The 21,388-nt window shown below is 43.7% G+C and overlaps 1 protein-coding gene across 1 annotated transcript; it reads right to left on the reverse strand.

Moving 5' to 3' along the window:
- Positions 1-1,565: 1,565 nt before the first annotated feature.
- sugt1 (SGT1 homolog, MIS12 kinetochore complex assembly cochaperone) lies at positions 1,566-21,178 on the reverse strand. Its single transcript, XM_070844936.1, has 13 exons — positions 21,073-21,178; positions 20,931-20,976; positions 20,106-20,196; positions 19,895-19,964; positions 18,533-18,603; positions 16,487-16,540; positions 14,563-14,591; positions 14,318-14,340; positions 13,953-14,049; positions 12,415-12,522; positions 4,605-4,695; positions 3,575-3,747; positions 1,566-2,384 (listed from the first exon to the last, which is right to left on the reverse strand). The coding sequence occupies exons 1-13, from the start codon at positions 21,084-21,086 to the stop codon at positions 2,283-2,285; spliced, it is 969 nt and encodes a 322-aa protein (XP_070701037.1). The 5' UTR covers positions 21,087-21,178; the 3' UTR covers positions 1,566-2,282.
- Between the last annotated feature and the right edge of the window lie 210 nt (positions 21,179-21,388).

The raw sequence follows: 21,388 nt of genomic DNA on the forward strand, positions 1-21,388 counted from the left end.
GCAGATCCGTATGAAACGAACAGCGACAGTCACACCGTGTCCACACATTATAAATGAATCTAGGACAGACGTGTCATGTGAAGATACACAGCACAGCTTGTCTGATTAAAAAAACATACCTGCTATTTAGATCCCTCTGAACTACAGCGCAGCAGCATCCTGTGAAGAGAGCAGAGGTTATGGTGGCACACATCCAGCCGACCAGGGGAGTTTGCCTTAAATGCATTGACTTCAAATGTGTAGAGCGCCACCCATTTCTCTATTATTGTATCTATGTATTTATAGAGCTGGTAATCATTCATCTCCTTTCATTCTTTGCTTTTTGATGTAAATACATGTAAAGGGTGCAAAGTCTTTCAGTGGCAGTCAGCTGGCTTAAATAGTTTAACTTGTCATCACTCTAGTGAGAAATACTTTTGACTCCTGTGTTTTTAACTCTTTTCCTTTTTCCTATTTTGTCTTCATGAGTAGCTCTCATTAAAACAATGTTCTGTACGCATTCTCTCACCATCTTTCATCTAAATGGATTTTCATCTGCATCGAGGAAGCTGTCTGAAAGTGCAATATCTCTGAATAAACTTTTTTAAGTAAACTTTAAAGTGTTGCTCATCTTTTTTTTGTTATCGACCGACTGACTTCATATCCTATTTGTAAATACATATTGCTCATAACTTATCATTGGCTTTATTTGGGAACACCCTCCCCCGCCTCCTCCTCACTTGCACACTCAAAGACACTTTGAGATGTGTCACATCTGGTAGCTGCTCCAAAGGGATGAGCAGAAAGAAGTTTCCAGAGTTCTTTAATGTTGAGAGTTGCAGCTCTAGAACTCTTTAATGAGACTAAAGACTCTGTAGCCGTCACGCTCCCAGATCTTACCCACGATGCAAAGCGCTTAGCTCCTTTTGATGTCACAGAGCCGCCTCAGGCGGGGGTAGGGGGTAAGGATGGGGGCGGTGTGTTTGTGTGTGTCTGGGATAGTGGAGGAGTGTGTGTGTGTGTGTGTGTGTGTGTGTGTGTGTGTGTGTGATGAAGCTAAGAGTTCCATCCAGAGCCACAAACAGGCGTTTGATCGTCACGAGAGATGAAACGATGTGTGATGAATTTAACACTTAACTCAGTGTGAGAGGCTTGATGATGCGGTTAGGCGGCTGATCCATATTAATGCTCTCTTGCCGCGGCAGGACGCCTCCTCACAGTTACAGCTGCAGCATATGTGGTTGGAGAGCAGGCACCTCCTCCCCTGCTCTTCCACATCTCTGGCTGTAAATCACCACTCCACCTCAGGGCTGCGTCCTCGCCCGCGAGCCAAACGACTCCGGGCTCCTCGTCTCGATACCAATCGAAGCGCGATACGTATACCACATCCTCAAGCTGCCAGCCATATCTGAGCTGCCTGCGCTCATATCAGTACAGCCACATTTCCTTCCTCCCAGCACATAATCACAGAGCATGGCTCCCAGTGAGATGTTGCCGCTTTTGCATCTGATGAATCCCCTTCGGAGACTTTCAAACCTGTCCGACACTTTCCAGAGAGACGACAAACGATAAAACATAAGACAAAGTTTGTGAGCCAAACAACGAATCTTTTATTTACACTGAAGCTTGAATCACACTGAGGGAACGACCGGTGCTTAGCCACTGGCTGACACGTCACACAGATTCCAGACAAGTCAGTTTGCAGAGTATTGCTGTCGACTGTTTACTGAGTGTACGGCAAAAAAAAAAAAACTGCATGAGCCGAGAAATGCAATCATAGTTGTCATTTATACATCTGAATTGGTTCTTACTTTTGAACAACTTTACATTTATATAAAAGTGCTGATAGCAGGAAGTCAAACAAGGCTCCCAAGTAGAAAGGCTGTGGGCGTTTTGAGAAAACCGGGAGAGGCAGAGGAGAGGAGAGAAGAGAAGAAATGATGTTCTACGGGAGCATTTCTGGTCTGTCAGTCACATTTTATTCCAGACGTTAGTCCCTTTTGAGTCCATGGGCCTTCAGAAATCAGATAACGTAACTCCATCCGTTCAACTGATTATTAAAATGAACTGAACCCATCTGGTGGTGAGTTATTGCAGAGAGTAGGCCATGAGTGGTTTGGTCGAGTGAAAGTGGGAACGCTGAGGCTCCCCGCACTTTGTGAAAACACCAGAGCAACAGCACAACGAGGACTCCCGCTGGAGTTCAGATGGACAATCGGGGAGAGAGACGATGTCAAACTGAAAGGAGAAAGGGAATGGAAGGAGGGAGAAAGAGAACGAGACAGAGAGAGAGGCAGAGGTGTTCAGTACTTCTTGTACTCTACGTCTTCCGGTGGGTTCATCTCCACTTTTCTCTTGCCCACATCTTTCCAGTTGGTGCTCAGGACTGTACCACTTGACTCCATCTGCAGAGGGAGGAGACAGCAGGAGAGATCACTTCAGTGGAACGATCCGTCGTTTCATTAGCACGGTAGTTATGCAACGCTTTCTCTCTGCTAAAAAATGCTTACGGCTTAGATAAGTCAACTGCAGCATTACTGAGTCCATTAGTAATAAGACGAATAAGGTGGATATTAGTAACTCGTTTTTTAAATTTCCCTTTTGTTATTTCATAATATGTTGAAAAGTCAGATCATTCAAAATGCTCATTTCCATATAAAGATGACCTTTACTCTCCTAACGGTCTTCTGCTCCAAGTGAAGAAAGGACGACTCGGCATGAATGTTAAAGAACCGTCGGCTTTAGGCCGCGTGTTGGAAACGACTGCTAATCCTTTTCCCAAGTGTGCTCCAGCATCATGAGATCATGTTGTTAATAACACAGAATGATGGCTCACCCCAATCATCAATCAACATTTGGCTGCAATCACACTCATCTACGCGTCCTTCTGTACTCGTAAATGCGAAGCTCATTAACCAGGCAGTCTGTTGCTGCTGCTTCAGTCCACACTGTGTGTGTTGCACTCCTTTCACTTACAATCACGTGTTTGTCAGTAAAGACAAGTGCAGCTTTACCGTTTGTTGTAGCTTGTTTGTGCTTTAATTAAAAAGAAAATGTCCTCTAATTTTTTCTAATCTGGGTCTTATTCTCATAACTGTAGCTGTTCTGACTCCAGACTGAAACATCTCAACAACTACTGGATGGATTGCCATGAAAATGTATGCAAGCATTCATGGTCCTCAGATGATGAGTCCCACTGATCTTGGTGAGCTCACATTTCCTCTGGCGCCACCATCGGGTTGACAGTTTTTGATTTTGCATCATGGCTGGACTAAGTGAGGAATGCACTGGCTTAGCATCAGCATGTTAGCATTGTCATTGTGAGTAAATTAGCTTAGCATGCCAGCGTTAGCATGGCTGTTAACTCTCAGTCTCGCTGTAACATAGATGTAAGTTTATTTTGAGTCTGTATGTCGGAGAGTGGAAAGTTAACATGGCCTCCACAATTAGGGGGTGAGACCAAGGTAGAAAACAAAGAAATCATAACAGGACCTGCCTGTTTAATCTTGCTAGATCCTCGTGTGCTAAATGTCATTGGCCACTCAGGCGCTGCGGTTCCATGCGATCACTTGTGTCACTGAAGTACGATACTTACAAAGGACTTGTTCATGGCTCGCTTGACCTCGTCGGAGCCGTCGCAGTAGATCTGCTGGAAGAGCTTGTTGAGCGCTGCGTCTCCCTCCAGCTTCTCGTTTTTCTCCTCCTCACTGATGTCCACCACGATCTTGTCCCATTTTAGGGCGTGGTGGGAGGATGACGGGTACTGATCTGATGGAGGAGGGAAATAATGACTGAGAGCCATTTGGCAACACACAGATTACTTTCTCAATGGTAAGCGTCCATAAATGTTTTTGATATTTTAATTGAATTCATTTAAATACCTCGACTTTTATCACACCAAAATCTACCAACTGACTTCATTTGTTCATTTCGCTACTGAATCAATCATCCATTTCCTCTGCCGAGGGATCACATTGTGGTTTGATTTCTATATTTTCTGGATGAAAAACGCCCACTGTAATCCCGACAAGAGATGGAGAGGGAGAGCAGGGAATGTAATCCAGACGCAGATTTACATAAATAAAGCACCAGACGCACAAGTAGACATATTCAGGCCAAGTGTGGACATACAGCGATGTGATCCTATAAAATCAAATGTCAAATATCATGTTTAAATGTAACAGTGGTCCGAGTTAAAAGCAGACACTCATAAACAGGGCGTCCTGGGGGCTGAGCTGGTTGCATGGAAAGGATAGATGGCTGCCCACTTAATTTTTACTCCCCTTTCCACACACACACACACATAACACATAACACACTTACATAAGTAATTAATCCTGTCAGTAATAGGAATGTGTGGGCTAAAATACTGAGTCATACTTCGCTGTCGTACCTTTCCCTCTCCATTGCCTACTTTTGCCGTCAGACTAATGAAAGACTCTAGCAGGGCTTGACTGCCCACTCTCATTTCAGTGCAGAACAGACAAACTTAGCTTATATTGATCTTTGCAGGGGGAGAAAGAGAGAGAGAGAGAGAGAGAGAGAGGGGAATGAGAAGAGGGTGAAGGAGAAAGGGAGAGATGAGAGCAGAGACAGGAGGATGGTTGGAGGATGGTTGGACTGACTTGGATTGAAGTGTTTGATGTTGGACTCCTGTCCTTCTCCCTCCAGCTTCTCCCATCTGATGGCATCTGTCTTCTTCATCTTGAACTCCACCTGACAGAAGAGGAGGGCGATAAGGAGCGGGGGGAAGAAGTGGTGGTGGTGGTGGTGGTGGGGGGAAACAGGGGAGATAAGAATGTTAAGCAAAATGGTCTTCTTTTGGTGCATGGGACAAAAATAACGCTTCCATTAAAGTGACATAAAAGTACAGGACATCTGATCATTATTGAGGCCAGAGAGAGACTGTTCAGAGCCATCGTCAGCTCAGCCTGCGAGTGTGTGTGTGTGTGTGTGTGAGTGTGTTTGTGTGTGAGAGAGAGAGAGACATCAGGGATATGCGGGGGCACAGCTCAATCTCGAACCTCACTGACAGACATACTGCACTAACGAGATGCCTGTCAGCCAGAGGGCCAGTGTGAGAGACGGAGCGAGCGAGGGGGGGAGGGAGGGGGAGTAAAGGGGGGAGAGATCCTAATTCCACACAGCAGCATCTGATCCAAATCATTACACCAGGAGAACATGGGAGAGGAGGAAAACAATGAGGGGAGAGAGAGGACATGGACACACGCTTTTAACACTGAGCTGCATTGACAGGGCACATACCAGCGAGACACGCGAGCTACAGCACTGTGCACCCCCCCCCTCACACACACACCCTCACACACACACACACACCCTACCACCCATTAACGGAGTGTGTGTTTGATATGTGTGCACGTGAAAGACAGCGCTGGTTATGTCGGTGCAATTAAGGAACATTTCTGCTCTGCTGGGCGATGTGATGATTCATTTATGAGGGTGCCAGAGGAGAGGGGGGAACCAAGAGGTAGACAAGGTTAGAGACGGGGAGGCAGAGCGGCTGACTGGCACCGAGCGGAGCGAGAGTGAGGGGAATAAGACAGCATGATCGCTGCTTCCTTCTCCACCGAGGTGATGAGCTAGTGCGAGTAGCAGCACACTGCTAGATCACTTTGGTATGTGTCAGCGCTTTCTGCCCCGCAAGGGGCCTTGTGCTCAGAGAGGCATCTATGTCCAGAATTAACTTTTTGGCTCACCTGGGGAGGGCTGAGAAACTAAAAGAAAGAAACAAGAAAAGAGGCAGATTTCAGCTGAGAATACAGGTCACTGCCCAGATAGTTCACATTCATCCTGTTAATAATTCAAATTCGGACACTGTTGGTGGCTGCGTGTGACAATTTCTGTAAATGTTCAGTAACAACAATCCGACAACTCACACCGGTGTGAAGAGATGAGAAAGTAAACAGGTTTTAAACTGGTCTCCTTGGTTGACGACACTATTAATGCCTTCCAGTGCGTCTTGTCCCTCGTCACGATGACTGCCATTTCTACCTGCCTTCAAATGCTGCCATTTGTCTTCCGATGAGGTCAGGCAACATGCCGTGCAAATTGGCTCTTTTGAGCACAACCCGGCCCCAACACCAAGTATACAGGGAGGAAAGATTTCCTGGTTTACTTTTAGGTAACTGAATCAACAGTGAAAACACTGTCTATGCATAAAACACCCTGTGGTGGGTTGACGAGTTGACAATGTTAGGTTACCATCTGATCAATCACCAATACAAAAGCTGAACTGTTCTACAGAATTTCTATCTTACGGCTCTTCAGCTGATGTGTAAAAGATTTATGAATTTGGAAATTGCAAAAAATGTTCATTTCAGTATGAAACTTTCAAACAAACAGTGTTTCTGTGTTGATTCATTAAACTCTGCTCATCAGTTGCGAATATTTTCATTTGATACGGATTTCAAAACTGGTGCTGCTGCTCAGTTTGAAAACTGAATTTAATCTGTTTTTCAGGCAGCTCCAGTTGGCATATTAAATCATTTCTGTTTTTTTTGACAGATGCACCTGCAATCTGGGCACAGATGCTCCTTTGAGCTCCGTTTGGGGTCTCGTGGTGCTTTGTAGACTTCCGTATGAATCAAAATGTTGATTTACCAGACGTGCTCTAATAGCTGACAAATACTGCTAATTGGTGTTCACATTAGTTTGGTCTTTGTAGCAGCGCTTGTAATTCTGATTGTGTTACGTTAAGAGTTCTCCTGACCTTGTGTCTTTCTTCTTATGCGTTTAGATTTGTTTTTGTTTCCAGGGGTGTAAATCCAGTTATCTAACCAGCAGAGTGTAAGCAACTCAACAGCCTGTCTGACTTTTGTGTTTATGATCACAGAAAGGCTGAGACAAGAACGGGAAAAGGACCGAAGACTGTAGAGTGAGCAAACTAACGGTTATCATCTAAAGCAGCCACTGTTGCAGGTGCCATTAATTGTCTTAAATGTTTTCTGTGGTGTGAAGTGCAGCAGAACTCAAGCTGCCGCTCGGTGTGTGTCAAAGTGTGTGTGCTTCTGTGCGTGCTCCTGGGCCATACAACATTAATCTGCTGCCACATCTGGGTTTCCTGGCTTTTAAGGGACATGGCAGGCCAGGCGCCGTGTGTGTGTCTCTCTGTGTGCGCTTCTGTGTGTGTGACAGGCGAAGCAATGGCTCGTAAAGGGATGTGACAGCAGAGCCACATACAGGGGCCACCACCCACAGGACCCCAGGGGCTGGACCATACAATACTGCACTGCACACACACACACACACAAATACACACACACATGCTATTTACAGAGGGCCACTGGGGTCCCGTGTTGCTTGTCACATGTGTTTGTAACCATCGGCCCCCCCGCCTCCCTCCTCCCTGCCACGACTCCTCACCCAGCATCTTCTCCCTCCTTTTCCCAGATCCCAGCAGATTTCAAAACAAACTCGGCGAGAGAGAGACGCATAAATGAAATAAATATAAACATTCTTAGACGTTGACAGGCATGCAAATTAAAGAGGGGAGACGACACTTTAGCTATTTTCCGAAAAAGAGATGAGTTCGGAGCTGAATGGACGGGCGAGTGTGGATTGGAAATTGCTTTGAGTGTGTTTTGCGCGCACACGTCTGAGTGGGTGCGCATCAGCCGTCTGTTCTGATCAAACACACTGGTGTGTAATTGGCTCCCCGTTGTCGCGGTGACCCCTGCGGTTGGAATGTCTGTCGTGGTGGAGGACAGGAGGAGGTCGCTCTGACGATAATGTGCTACAGACGGCGCACGAGCACGCGCACACACACACACACACACATACACACGGCAAATACTTTGTGTAAATGGCACAAGTGTGTTACAAGATTACTGTTCAGCCTCTGTATCTTTGTGTGTGTGTGTGTGTGAGAGCGCGTGCACACACACACATGCCCGGCTTAGCCTCCCCCTGCTAAGTTGTCTTTAAAGACAGCGAGGAGATGAAGCGTAAACATTGTGGAGCGAAGAGTGCAGGGCAGCCTATTACAGAGACAGACAGACAGACATTGGTTGGGAATCAACAGCTCCGAGGGCAATGCATTTTTCTTTTTTAAATGCTCATTAGGGATGCATGCCAATCTGGAGAAAGTTGATTTGCTGATGCCGTTGTTCATTTGAATGTTTTTTCCCCAGTGGCTCCTTGGCTTCAGAAAAATGAAATGGTTTCAAAATATTTAAATGAGACACGCACTGAGGAAGCTGCTTAGTTAGTTGGGCTCTCTCACATTGTTGTGCATGTGTGCGCACACACTTCACCTATAACTTTTTTTGAGTTAGGTGCTTCCATGCTGTCTTGAACCTTTGAATGCTGCAATTACCAATGAGGGCTTATGAGCTCCCTGGTCTGTGTGGGTGTGTGTGTGTGTAGGGGCCATGTGTACCGGAGGAGCCTAGTGGACCAAGGAACAGTCGGGGCTTTGTGGAAGACGAGGAGGGGCTGTACACTCGCTCTCGTTATCCTAGAGGTAAGTGTGTGTGTGTGTGTGTGTGTGTTTGCATCAGCGCAAAACAAAGAGAAAGACAGTAGGTGTGTGTGTGTGTGTGAGGGGAGATTGACAAAACAAAAACAAACAATGAGGCTAAATGAGGAAGAAAAGAGGAAAGAACAAAAAAAATATAAAGACAGCGACTGGAGAGAGACGAGAGAGAGTCAAAGACCATCTTCAGCTGTGGTCTCTCTAAGACTGAGCCCTTGTTTAAGCTGCAACCCACGTGCACCTCTGGTATGCAGTGTCTGCTGTTGCCATGGAAAAGTGAGAAAGTGAGAGAGAGTGAGTGCTTTTTGAGAGGGGGCAGATTCTGTGCAGGTCAGGCTGTACTCGGCACGGTGCAGCCAGTGGATATAATGCTCACAATATAGACGTCAGGTTATATAATGCTACCAATCAAATTTCCCAACATTTTTTTTGCTGCCGTTGCAGCAAAACTTTGTGTAATTCCAGCACCTGCGATCAGGCACTGCCCTTTCATTCCCCCTGTGGTGTAACATAAACTAAAATAATGTCATCACTACTTTCAGATGCTCTGTGACTTCTCAATGTTAACACCATATCATATCTTTTTACTTGATGTAAACCCTTTTTTGTTTCTGCTCGTTCATCAATGGTCCTCAAATACAGATCTAATAAACAGGGCTGGGTATTATTTGAAATGTTTCAACATTGGCGCTGATACAACTCCTTCGTTTCTGTAGTCATACTAGTAGGATTATTTTTTGATGTTACTTATTGATCCATGAACGCAGACAGACACAGTTAGAGACCAGCTGGTGAACACGGTGGTGCATTTAGCAGCTAAAGAGGCAGATACTTCCCTCTCAGAGTTGGTGGTGACCAAAACCAGAGCTACAAGTCAGCGAATATTAGACTTTAATAAGCTACTGTTCTCTAATGGCGCTTTTCCATTACACAGTTTTAGCACTACTCGACTCTACTCCACTCGGTTTCGGTCGTTTTCCATTACAGGTGAGTACCACCTCAATGTGGGTGGGGTCGTCAAAGCAAGGCGGCCCGAAACGCCAGTGACGTCATTTGTATGCGACACAAACACAAGCATCAAGGCGATGGTACACCTGCTGCTCGGTCTGTGGCTTTTTGTCAGGTAAGATAATAAAAACGCACGGTCGCTGCTGCCAGGGTTTTAAAAAATGGCGGGTTTGATTCTTGTGAACGAGTCGCTCTCATGACTCATCCAGTGACGTCACTCCCTGGCCAATCAGTGGCCTGCAGTCTGGTGACTCGACTGGAACCCCGACCGAGTAGGTACTAAAAAAGTCACCAAATGGAAAACCCTAAAAACCGAGTAGAGCTGAGTAGGTGCTAGTGGAAAAGCCCTATAAAGCAGTTTGCCACATAAACTAAGTGATGTTATGTCAATGTTGTGTTCACCACTTATTGCCGCTGCCCCTAGAAGACAAAACAAAATACACTGTTGAAACCAATGCTCTACTGTTTCTAATTAAACATGGTGCAGCTATTTAAAAGCACCACAGGCTGCACTGTTCTGTCCTTTGATAAGACATTTATATAGCATTTAACTTTCATCTTTACTCCACTTGTGTAGGTGGCTTGTGTTTATTTTGTGCTTCTTATTACACCTGTTTTATTTCCCTTAAAGGTCGCCCGTCTTTTATTGGGTTCATTTCACAACCGTGCCTGAAGATTGCTATATTACAACTTTTCAGAGATAAGCTTTTTAACCTTGGTCAAAGTTAAAATAGTTCAATTTTCAATTCAATTTATTTGTATAGCCTAATATCACAACAGAGTGTCTCACAGTACTTTACAAAGTTCACTGAAATAAACAAGTGTAAGCGAACAAACAATCTAATAAAGAGTCCAGCAGTCGATGAGGCCAATGGATCAGTCCGATGGATCAGTGGAGTCAAGATCACATCACAACATTACCAGTTATATTCTAGCTTTATTGCACTCATAGAAATACCAGGGCCAAGGTGGATCAGGAGGGCTGTCCCAGTCCAGATAGTCCAGACACTGACTGTGTAATGAGCTGCTATCTCATTAAATAAGTAGTTTACATTTGTGTTTGCTGATTAAATCTAGCCTGATATTGTCAAGATATCTGATTCTGAAGGTTCAACATCCAGCCCTCTGTGAAGTGACAAGTGAAAATGATCCTATTAGGAATATTTAACTCCAATCTAATGAGCTTTTTGTTGACAACTCTGGATGCCTTGGGATATACGGAGTCCAAACACTGTGAAAAGATCTGACACCATCAGAGCATTCGTTTTTCAGGAAGGAAGCAGAGCTTTATGTTGAACTGTATTGGCAAGATCGGCTTGATTAGTGCCCTAAAAAACAAATCCCTCCTTGTTAATGATTTAAAAAAAACAATCAAAACACCTCACATAGAAACCTGCCTCTTGATCCTCAGGCTGAAACCTGACAGGGGTCTAAACCCTGAATCAGCACACACTCAGCCAGCACTCTCATTAGCCCACATCCTCTAGAATACACACTAATTAGTCTATAGTAAAAAGGGCCCTTCCTACTCATTAGGTCCATAATCACTTTAACTGGTGCTGTGGAACTCTAAGCGAGTACGGCCCTGATAAATGTACATGTGTTCGCTCTGTGTGTGTGTGTGTGTGTGTGTAGGAGTAATGATGTGCACATATGTGTGAATCTCCTGTTAGCTGCTCAGTTGAACTACGCCGACGTCTCCAAAGGAGCCGACTGTATACAGCGAAAGTGGATTTTCTCATTTCTGCCCCAGCCGCCGTGAGCTTTACCAGCATTAAGGAATTATAGGTAGTGACAGCCTACTTTATACTGCTTTAAATCATTGAAGAGATTATGATGTTAATCTCAGAGTGGTAACCAGAGTAACGATCACTCACAGTTTCAGTGAGCTGCTTAATCTTGCATCTGCACGTTTTTTTTTTCTCTTTGCCGTTTTTATGGTTATGTGATAATTGATTCATTCACTTTTCTTAAATAAAAGACACAAAAATAATCAATGATCAGTTATTAGACGCTGAATATCTTTTGCCATTTGATGCCGCCTGGTAAAATTGCACCCCCACAGATTTGAAGTCAGATGTGGGTGCGTTTCTCCAGTGTGCGACATTACTACATCATATTTTCTTTATAGTGACATAAAAGAAGCTCCCTGACATGTTTAATAGTCTGCTTCTGTATTGTTGAGAGTAACTGCTACCTTCATACAGTGTTCCCACTGTTCGGAGAAAAATTCAATGACTTTTCACTGACTTTCAAAAACTCAGCTGGAGTGTTTCCCTGGCCTAAAAATGTTGTTCATTCCTTGCTTGTTTATGTTTTTCAGTTCTGAAAAGTTGTACAGCGGTAAACAGTTTTATATTCCACCACAGCAGAGTTCGCTGTGGAGAAAAACATCTAAAAGCCTCCATCTGACACTACTGTAATGTGTGAAGCGGGTTCTACAGTACAATCTGTAAAACGACCCATTTGTTCAATTCCACGTTATTTCATGACTCCCCACAGAAGAGCCGTGTTTCATATCACCGTTTCCCTCGACCTGAAGGCACAGCTGAAAACTCTGATTCCTCAGAAATGACCGTGACCAACTGTGTCCAGGCAGCTGCGTCATCTTATCATCTCAAGTTTTTGAGCGTTGGTCAGTCGTGATCGCTGTGACCCCAGAAAGGACAAGAGCCGCAATCTTTTTGTCCCGTGTGCTCCGACATCAGAGCGGGCACATCACAATCTTTTAGTGCACAATGGGCCATTTAACACAATTGTTGTTAAAAGCATGCAGGTCTGACACACACACAGTTTGTTTCTGCTTCATGAGCATGTCATCGGTCACAGTAAAATGTCTGTTAAGCCTGTCAAATCATTGGAAATGTATAGCAGAATATAAAACATGCAAAGCAGACTAGCTGCACTGGTCAAACTGAAAGGGACTGTGCTACCTTGGTGGTGAGGATCTTGAAGGTGCTCTGCTGAGGGACGATGGGGTGCAGGAGGTGGAGGCTGAGGTTGTAGTTCTCCCCTGACGCCAGCTGTATCATGGCAGAGAGCTGAGGAGACACCAGACCGCAGACATTAGGCTTCACCGCTCATTACGTATGGCAGCGAGCAAACAAGATGATATGGAATGGTCTCATTCAAGGTGGTGCATTGATTATGAAGAACATTATTCTTTCTAACTGCTCATTTTAAGTCTCCTTTAGATAGAAATTCAACTATCAATGTTGAAATTGTAGCACTTTGCACAAAACAAACAAAAAAAAAAGAAATGGAGTGATGGCGGCGAAGGCGTCAGCTTGTCCGTGAGGATAATCATCTGATGTGGCGGGAGTGACGGGCAGGAGTATCCTCGCCCTGTCCCCTACAGCCACAGAGTGACCAGTGAGGAGGGGGGTTAGACAGCTCTTAACAGCCTGCCACTCACCAGGACTGGGTGGGTGTCTTGCTGGTTTAGAGGGACACGGTCGTGGCTGTGGCCCGAATCCTCACACCTCTTACACACTCATCGCTTGGTAAATGCAGAAAAAGGTCAAAACACTGCCCACACGGGGAAGAACTCGCCTGCACAGAACATCATTTCAACTTGTAATCGTTTTGCAATCCACCAACTACCACTTCACTAAAAGTGGACTTCTCTGATTTGGGACCAAATGCATATTAGAAGTAATTCGACGGGGATAAAAGCTTAGAAAGTTAGTTAAAGTAGCTTTTGGGCAATTCCACAAAACTATCAAAGCCTTAATATTCATTTCCAGTTGGATCCTTGCTCAGTCTGTAGGTATACAGCTGCTGCATACTCAGTCACCAGGGAAAATAACTGGAACCACTGCCTTTCATCTTTAATTTCTTTTGTATATACTGACCTAGTAAAAAATATATGAACTTATCTGTGCTTCACACCACAGAGGGAGCTTAACAAGTGACTGTGTGATTCGGAGCGAGTGAACTATTTCTTTTGAAACGGGGTAAACTCAGTTTGTTATTCTATTAGGAAAGACAAAGCCGTTCCCAGGGGTGCCCTGGAGTTACCCCTCTGAGAGAAGGAGAGAGACGTGGTAAAAGACAAAGGGAAAGAGAAAAAGAGAAAGAAAGAGGGTTGTCCCTTGGGGGCTCTGTAGCTGATCCTAGATCAGTTATGTCTTCTATCTACAGACAATTAGGAGGTTGGAGAAGCTGGGGAGGGTAAATTGTTCTTAGATCTGTACTTTGGGAGCAATGTTAACAAGGCACCACTGGAGGCATAGTTGGGTCCATGGGGAGTGTGTGTGTGTGTGTGTGTGTGTGTGTGGGTGTGTGTGTGTGTGTGTGTGTGTGAGACCCATCTAATGGGCCCCCCTGAGGAAACCCCCAAGAGCTAACCCATGTCTGTTCCACACATACACACCACAAACACACATATATACACACACACACCTCAACAAAGACAAAACTCAGCCTCTCTTCACATCAGCGCCACATTTAAGTGTGTGTGTGTTTATACCTCTTTTTCCATGAAGTTGACACACACGCCATCCTTGGGCACATTTTTGGCCATGACTGTGACAATGACTTGAGATTCTGTTTGGTACCAGTCGTGTCTGCAAGAAGCAAAACTGATTAAGAAGTCTGAAGACTTTTTCTAGTTCCTCCACCAATATGATGAAAAGAATGCATGAACTAACAACTTCAAATAATAACAAATAGATCACCATTAACATACAGCATCTAAATATATATATATATATTGTTTTCACACAGCTATTCAGAATAGAGCTGCTGGGTTACTCGCTCGTATTGTGAATAAAATAAACATTAAAAACATAAAGCAGATGTCTAAATAAGGTGTATTTACATTTAAGCACTTACTTCACAGGTGGAACAGCTGGAGTCTGCGGGGTCATTCAGATAACAATCACAGGAGGAGGATGTGGTGATGAGGCAGAGGAACGAAACAAAAAGGACAAACATGAGGAGAAAAAAAACAACAACAACAAAGGAAGATTAGTGAGGCGTCCCTCTGTGAAGCAGGAACACAGGCCTACACGAGGCTGACGCTGGCTACTGATGCTGAGAGCAACAACGCCCCCAGGTGGCCGTGCACAGAAACTCACCCTGTTGTCGCTGCCGATCTCTTCCTGCTCTGAAACGGAGAAGAAAAATGTGGGTGTGACACTTAAGCTAAATCGAACTCCGGACTCTAACATATGAACCTTTAGCCTAACACGCACTTGTCCACAGATAGGAGATAGATATGCCCCCTCACACAGATACACGCTCACTCCCATCCTTGCCACCAGTTTGTTTACTGGTCCATCCACGCCCACTAAAAGCCCTGTGAGCCCAAGCAAGCCTGATCACCGTTTACCAGCATGCTATCATACATTATTCACTGACTTCATTACAGAGAGGGAGAGAGGGCACAGAGAGGGAAGAGAGAGATGATAGGAGGCGTGTTAATGTTGTCTTAATGAGGTCGCGTTTGAAATGGTGAGCAGGGGGGCTGTTCAGGGAAAAAAAAAAAAAGAAAAAGAAAGACTGTGTGTGTCTGTGTGTTTTCACACAAGCAGGGTGCCACATGTGATGGAATAACCAGGTACCGTCTGTCTGTCTGTGTGTGTGTGTGTGCAGGTTGGTGGTAAACACAGCGTCACCAGAAGAAACGACGGCTGCTCCTGGGGTGAGAGTGAGTAAGCGCAAGCAAGGCTCTTTCAAGTTTTTTGGGGAGGGGGGGTTGTGATGTACACCCTGGTGTGCATGTCTCCGTCTGTCTGTGTGTGTTTCTGTGGGTGTATGCTGTCTGTGAGCAGGCCTACGAAGGGGTTGGGTCTCATCGGGGGCTTTCAAACATCAGTAACGTTAACTCTGATGATTCATACAGCTCCTGGGAGTACGTGTGCACGCGGGTGTGAAGCGTGTTTGTCAAAACTCATGCTCTTGTTTACTTGAGATGATCCAGAGGGCCCAGGCATCACCGGCAAACAGAAACACACCATCCAGACATGGCATGCATCTTTTATTGGACTGAGCAGCTCTGCCGAAACACTTCACCACTGTGGAGGGCTGCACATACTGTAGATTCATGGATGTGTGCACCCTCATTTGTTTGATCAGATGGGCTGATCGGCTCCCCGACTGTGCCATTTAGCTTAGTGTTTCATTGCAGGAAGTAAATAGCATATAAAAGTCAGAGTGCAACTGGTAATGAATTTTGAAGTCTGAACTTTTTTCTTTAAAATAAATCTGCCATGGGCGATAACGTGTGACAGTATTTAACACCTGAACATTTCTAATCATAATATCATAATCTTGCAAAACAATATGAAAATTAATTAATCAGGCCTCTCGTGATATTGCAATACGCAAACGGCTACAACCACAATATTGGATTTTCTTTTTTTCCTATTAGTGTGGCGTCCGCAGCCCCTTCAGCGGCTTCACGGCACTTGTGGTGCCACTGATGTGTGCGCTGACTGGCGTCTGCAGAGGGAGAGCTCACACTGGCCTTGGCAGGGATGCACCGCAGGACTTCAGGTGGACATGAGTGATCGTGAAACAGGAGGAGATGGGGGGGGGCACGAAATCTGAAGCCCCAGTGGGTGAGGACTGGGGAGCACCTACTACCTAAAACGGTGTCGTCTAAAAAGCAACACTACGTAATCTGTTTCACCGAGTTCCCTTTTGAAAGGCTCTGAGTCTAATTGTCTCTGCAGCTGTTACTTCAGCGGTAATTCCACATATTCACCTGCTCGCTGCTCAGGTGCGTCTCTGCAGCCATGACCACCAGCTCAGAAGCCTCCATGTTATAAACTAAACCATAGCCCTCTGTAACACCTAATAACAGCTAACAATTAAATCTTATTTATACAGCACTAAAGTCAGGATAAATTAAGTCATTTGCCAAAAAGAAAACAACAACAACAAAAAAAAAAAACCACAGGCGCTACTACTACTATATTTAAAATCCTAATAAACCTAAAATTGACAATCAATATCAGCTGTTCTAACCGTAGTAAAAATACAGACTCAGCTACTTACCTCCCATCATCTCCTGACACCGCTGGATCCAGATGTCAAATGATTTGTCAGATTCTGTGGAAATCACATCAAAGAATTACACTTTTCTGTCTCGCCTTGGATCTATTTTGTGGTGAACTGTGTTGCATTATACAGAGAGGCGTTTCTGCCAATTAAGTCTAGCCTCAGCGAGGCGGACAAAACAATAGAAACACCTGTCAGTATAACACACTGCAGCACCACCAGCCACATCCTCCAGGATGACCATACGGTTGAATGTTCACGTCTGTGAAACAGTTTCAGTAAGGTTCATGAAGGCAGGCTTTACTGCACGGCTGCTGCATTAGACTGTATTAGAGGTGTAAGTAACAACTGAGTATGTTAATACAAACAAACAAAAATACCAATTAGATGATTTAGTGAAAACATTCAAGGGCGTCAGTGAGGTGTTGATGAATCCTAAAGTGCTGGAGAAGGTTAAAGGCTCAAATTTAATTGGTTTGTTTCCATAGCAGGAATTACTTGGAAGAAATGGGCATGAATATGTGTAACATCATCCATTACCATTAACCATACACAGTACGTATGGTTACCTCCTCTTAGGGAGGTTTTGGGTGACCTTCTGTTTGAATAACAGACTTGGAGACACTGCAGTTCTTCAGCGTTGTGGTTGGGAACAGTGGCGAACACCCTGGTGTGACTTGGACTTGTACTAATACTTGTAGTTACTGCTGTGAAATCTTTAAATCCTCATCTGGCATCTTTGAAGGATCCCTCGAGCCAAATCCAATACTGGCTATTTTCGGTCTCAAGACCCCAAAAAACACAACTGCTCTTTTGTAACATCATTGGCATATGTGGATTGGCCATCAATTAACTCAGCCGACCCCGCTGAAGGGCCTGATGCAATGCGTCTAGCTAGGGAAAATTAATACGGCCTTTTATAATTATTTCATGAGGCTGTACTAAACCCATCCCAGAATATACCTAAAATCTGCTACCAACCCATTGTCGTCTTGTATTTTTGTTCCTTATAGGAATTGAGAATTCATAAAACAAATCCCCCAACAATAAATCTGAATTGTATAATTTATTAATGTTTGGCATCTTACAATTGTTGTGTTTAAAAGAATGATATATTTGACGAGTATACTGATGAAGAACAGATAATGATAAACCATAAATCAAGATTCTGGTGCACATTAGGGTTATGTACACTATACTATACGCTGAACTGATTAATCTATCAGTAGATCATCATGAAATTAATCGTCTACTACTCTTAGAATCAATTATTAATTCAAGTAATTAATCATTTGAAATTGCATACTCTTTAAATTCATAAATGTCTATTTGCTGCTTCTCTGTCATATGTAACAGTAAAAGCTAACAGATAAAAACAAGCTATCTAAATATGTCAAATTTTCTAAACTAAATGATCAATCAATTAATTAATATTACAATAACATAACCATATAGTATTGAGCCACATGCACCTAAACATTGGTTATGTGGTGTTAAATGCAGTCCCAATGCTTTAGGCTCTATAAATATAAATTTTATTTATATAAACATACAAATACAGTATGTTTTCGTCTTTTAGAGCTGTTTTTCTATGACTGCATCCCTGTTTTACACACACAAGTGTTTGTGCGACACCATTCACGTTCTCACCAATGGCTTCACACTGTTTTACTGATCTACAGGCGACGACACCACCGCAAGATATGCAGTCATGTGCCAACAAAAGCAGCGAAGAAGACAGCTAGCATCAACTACAGGCTCAAATATGTGAACAACTTTGTTATCTGTTGTTTAATACACAGGATACTGAGCACTGGTTTAGCTCGTGGTTAAACTAATGACCACAACTATGTTTGCACACAAGGCCACGGTGTAACTGGTACATCAAATATAGGCATTACGCATTCATACTGTATTACATTGTGTTGTCCATTAAGCTAAAGGGTACAGGTGTAGCACCTTGTGAACAGCTGTGAACAGCGGCTGGTACAGAGTGGGATGATGGGAGAGTTTGTACTCGAGGCCAAATGAAGCTGCACTCACCATCCAGCTGGTGTCCCTGAGTAAACGCTGCATGTGCTGACTCATAGCGGCTCAGGTGGTATTCTGCTATTCTGCAATTGGGAGAGAAAAACATGCCACACACACTTAGATAATGTTGGAAGAATAAAAGTGACCTCCTTATGAGGAAAAGCTGAACTTCTCACTACAAACAACGAAAATATAGTTTTGTTCAAATGCATCAATGTCAGTATGTCAAAGTCACAACTGGATCCATTCAAAGGCTTTGAGTGTCTCAAGATTTCAGGAGCAGGAATACTGTGTTTCACTTTTTTAGCAGCTATTATTGTAGGTGAGGTATTTTTAGCAGGTCATTAGGTCCGTCAACAGCAGCTTCAGTTGAGCACGTACAACAACCAGCAGCATGTTCCCTCATTTTTATTTTTATTTCAGGGGATCATGCATTTGGTCATGTGTGAGTAAAAGGGCATACCGTTAGGCACGATAAAAGATTCATAGATCCCCTCTTTGTTCACTTCTCTGTCATGTTGACTGTAACAGACTGCACTAGAGGCTCAATAGGCATCAATAGTTGTATCGGTCTCTGATTTTTTTTTTTTTGTAATAAACACCAACAGGCAACAAAGTGTTGATATGCGCATACAAAATGAAACTTTCCAGCAGCATCCTCTAGGCATAATAACACAATTTTAAAGCTGTCACGACACTGCACTACCGCCACTGTTGTATATAGATTGATTCTTATTTATTCTATCTTCTCTCTTTGTTTTATCTTTTTTATTTATATATTTATCTATTTGTGAAGGTGAGAGAGAGAAACGGTATTTCGATTCTTCTGTTTGTCCTCGTACATACATGAAATCTTGAAATTAAAACAAGACAATGATTAAATATTGAATTTAAAATATTGATTAACTGGGCATACTGGGCAATATGGATGCACATCTCTGAGTAAATAATTATGAAGTATTTAGCCAAGCCATAGTACTTCACATTATGTTTACATCATCACACACACACATAAAGCCAAAGCTGATAGCACATAGTTGCAACCATAGCCTATAAGCTTATGTTAACATCGTACAGCCAAAGCTAACTGTGTATTAGACTAATTACCAGGCAGCAGAGCCAAAGCTACATGTTATATTTGATCATTTTCTACATTTTATATTTTCCGCAATTTCTTATTGTATCTTACAGTTTGCTTTCCCCTCATTCTGTTCTGTATAGGTCTACCTATTCTTACACTTACAGATGGAGCTAATTGTTTAAAAGGTGGGGGGGGGGGGGGGGGGGTTGTATTGTTTATAGTTTTAGGTTATGGTTAAGCACAGCAGAGGTCACATGACACTTTTCTAGCCTTTATCATATTACGATACACACCCTGTTCGCAAGAAAGCGAGGGGAAGGCCGGGTTGGAGCTGCTGTGCTTTTTTGGCATCATCAACAGCATCTGTGGAGAGAAGACAGCATTACCTTTCTCCTATATAATAAAACACAAAATGTGTATTCATGCCAACCATATTTTCACCAGGCAATATTAGTAATAGGATCTCATAGGAAATGTTCTATCATGATACATATGTAGACTCACAGCTGTAGTTTTTGAGAAGTATGTGGGCATAGGCACGCTGGCAAAACCACTCAGCGTTGTCGCAGTCTCCTTGCAAGGCCTCATTTAGTGCCTGGAAAGACATTACAATGGTATTTTGATCCAAAAAGAGCTGTCAAATTATAATTATAAATAGAAAGAAGATAGAAAAGTAAAACTAACTGCCAGTAATTGAAACAATTAGTATAGAAGCAAGTAAAAATGGACTTAGACTGTAATAAAAGCCTGTAACATAGTGGTGGAAATGCTGATTGTGAGTAGCATTAATGAGCATTACATGCTAAACCTGAGGTGCAATGGTGGCTGTAGTGTTTCTAAAGCAGTCTCAGTTATTCACAGAAAGGAATAATTAGAGGGGAAGTGTTAATAAAACTAGTGCATGTCATTAGTTTCTAACTTGTGTTTTGAATCTGCTGAAGATGCTACTGAATGCTTGTCATGCTAACAACCTGACTCATCTAAAAAATAAACTCTAACGTCTATAACATCTAATATAATAATAACACCCATAGCCACTGAGAAATTATGCGTTTTTAAATGGAGGTCAAGGGCTGGTAGCTTTTCTTTAAGTTACAATAACACCCTGCTCTCCATGAGAGGCGATGCTAACAAGAAACGTTAGCTAACTTAGCTAGCTAGCTACAGTGTCTGAATCAGCGCTAACATCACAAACACCAACACCAGAGACACCACACTCTCTTTCCTTTATAAAAACAGCCGGTCAGGGGGAAGCTGGGGTTCATGTGGTGACCAAACAGAGACACCAGAGGTTTGGTAAAAACCTAGCTAGCTAACGCTAATGTTTACCTGCAGAGCTTTCTGTGGGTCTTCATCTATGAAGCTGTCAGGGAAGCTGCTAAAGCCAAAGGAGAGACCGTTAGCCAGCTGCTCAACAAAACACCACAGTAATTATACATAAAACCTGGTTCGTGTGTTTAGTTTCACTTGCCGTTCGGTCGCCATTGGGTTTGTTGAGGGTGTGAACGGTGTTTCTGAGCAGCAGGAAAGTTCTAGCAAGACGTGGAAACGTGATAGCGGCGGCAGCCACAGCGGGAGTCCGGCAGCGGGCCTGTCAACATCCGGCTGCAGGGCGCTCACAGCGCCGCTGCTCCCCCTGTCGGCCTGGAGGAGCCGCGGCACGACCGCTCCTCCATGTGACTCCTGCACATTTCTCAGCTCTGACTGGGGAAGTAGACTTCCTGCCATCCCCCAGATACTGTTTTCCACATTCAGATGTCACTATTAACCTCACTATGTGTGAGTGA

Source organism: Pempheris klunzingeri, chromosome 15 (genome assembly GCF_042242105.1).
Source record: "Pempheris klunzingeri isolate RE-2024b chromosome 15, fPemKlu1.hap1, whole genome shotgun sequence".
NCBI classification, from domain to species: Eukaryota; Metazoa; Chordata; class Actinopteri; order Acropomatiformes; family Pempheridae; genus Pempheris; species Pempheris klunzingeri.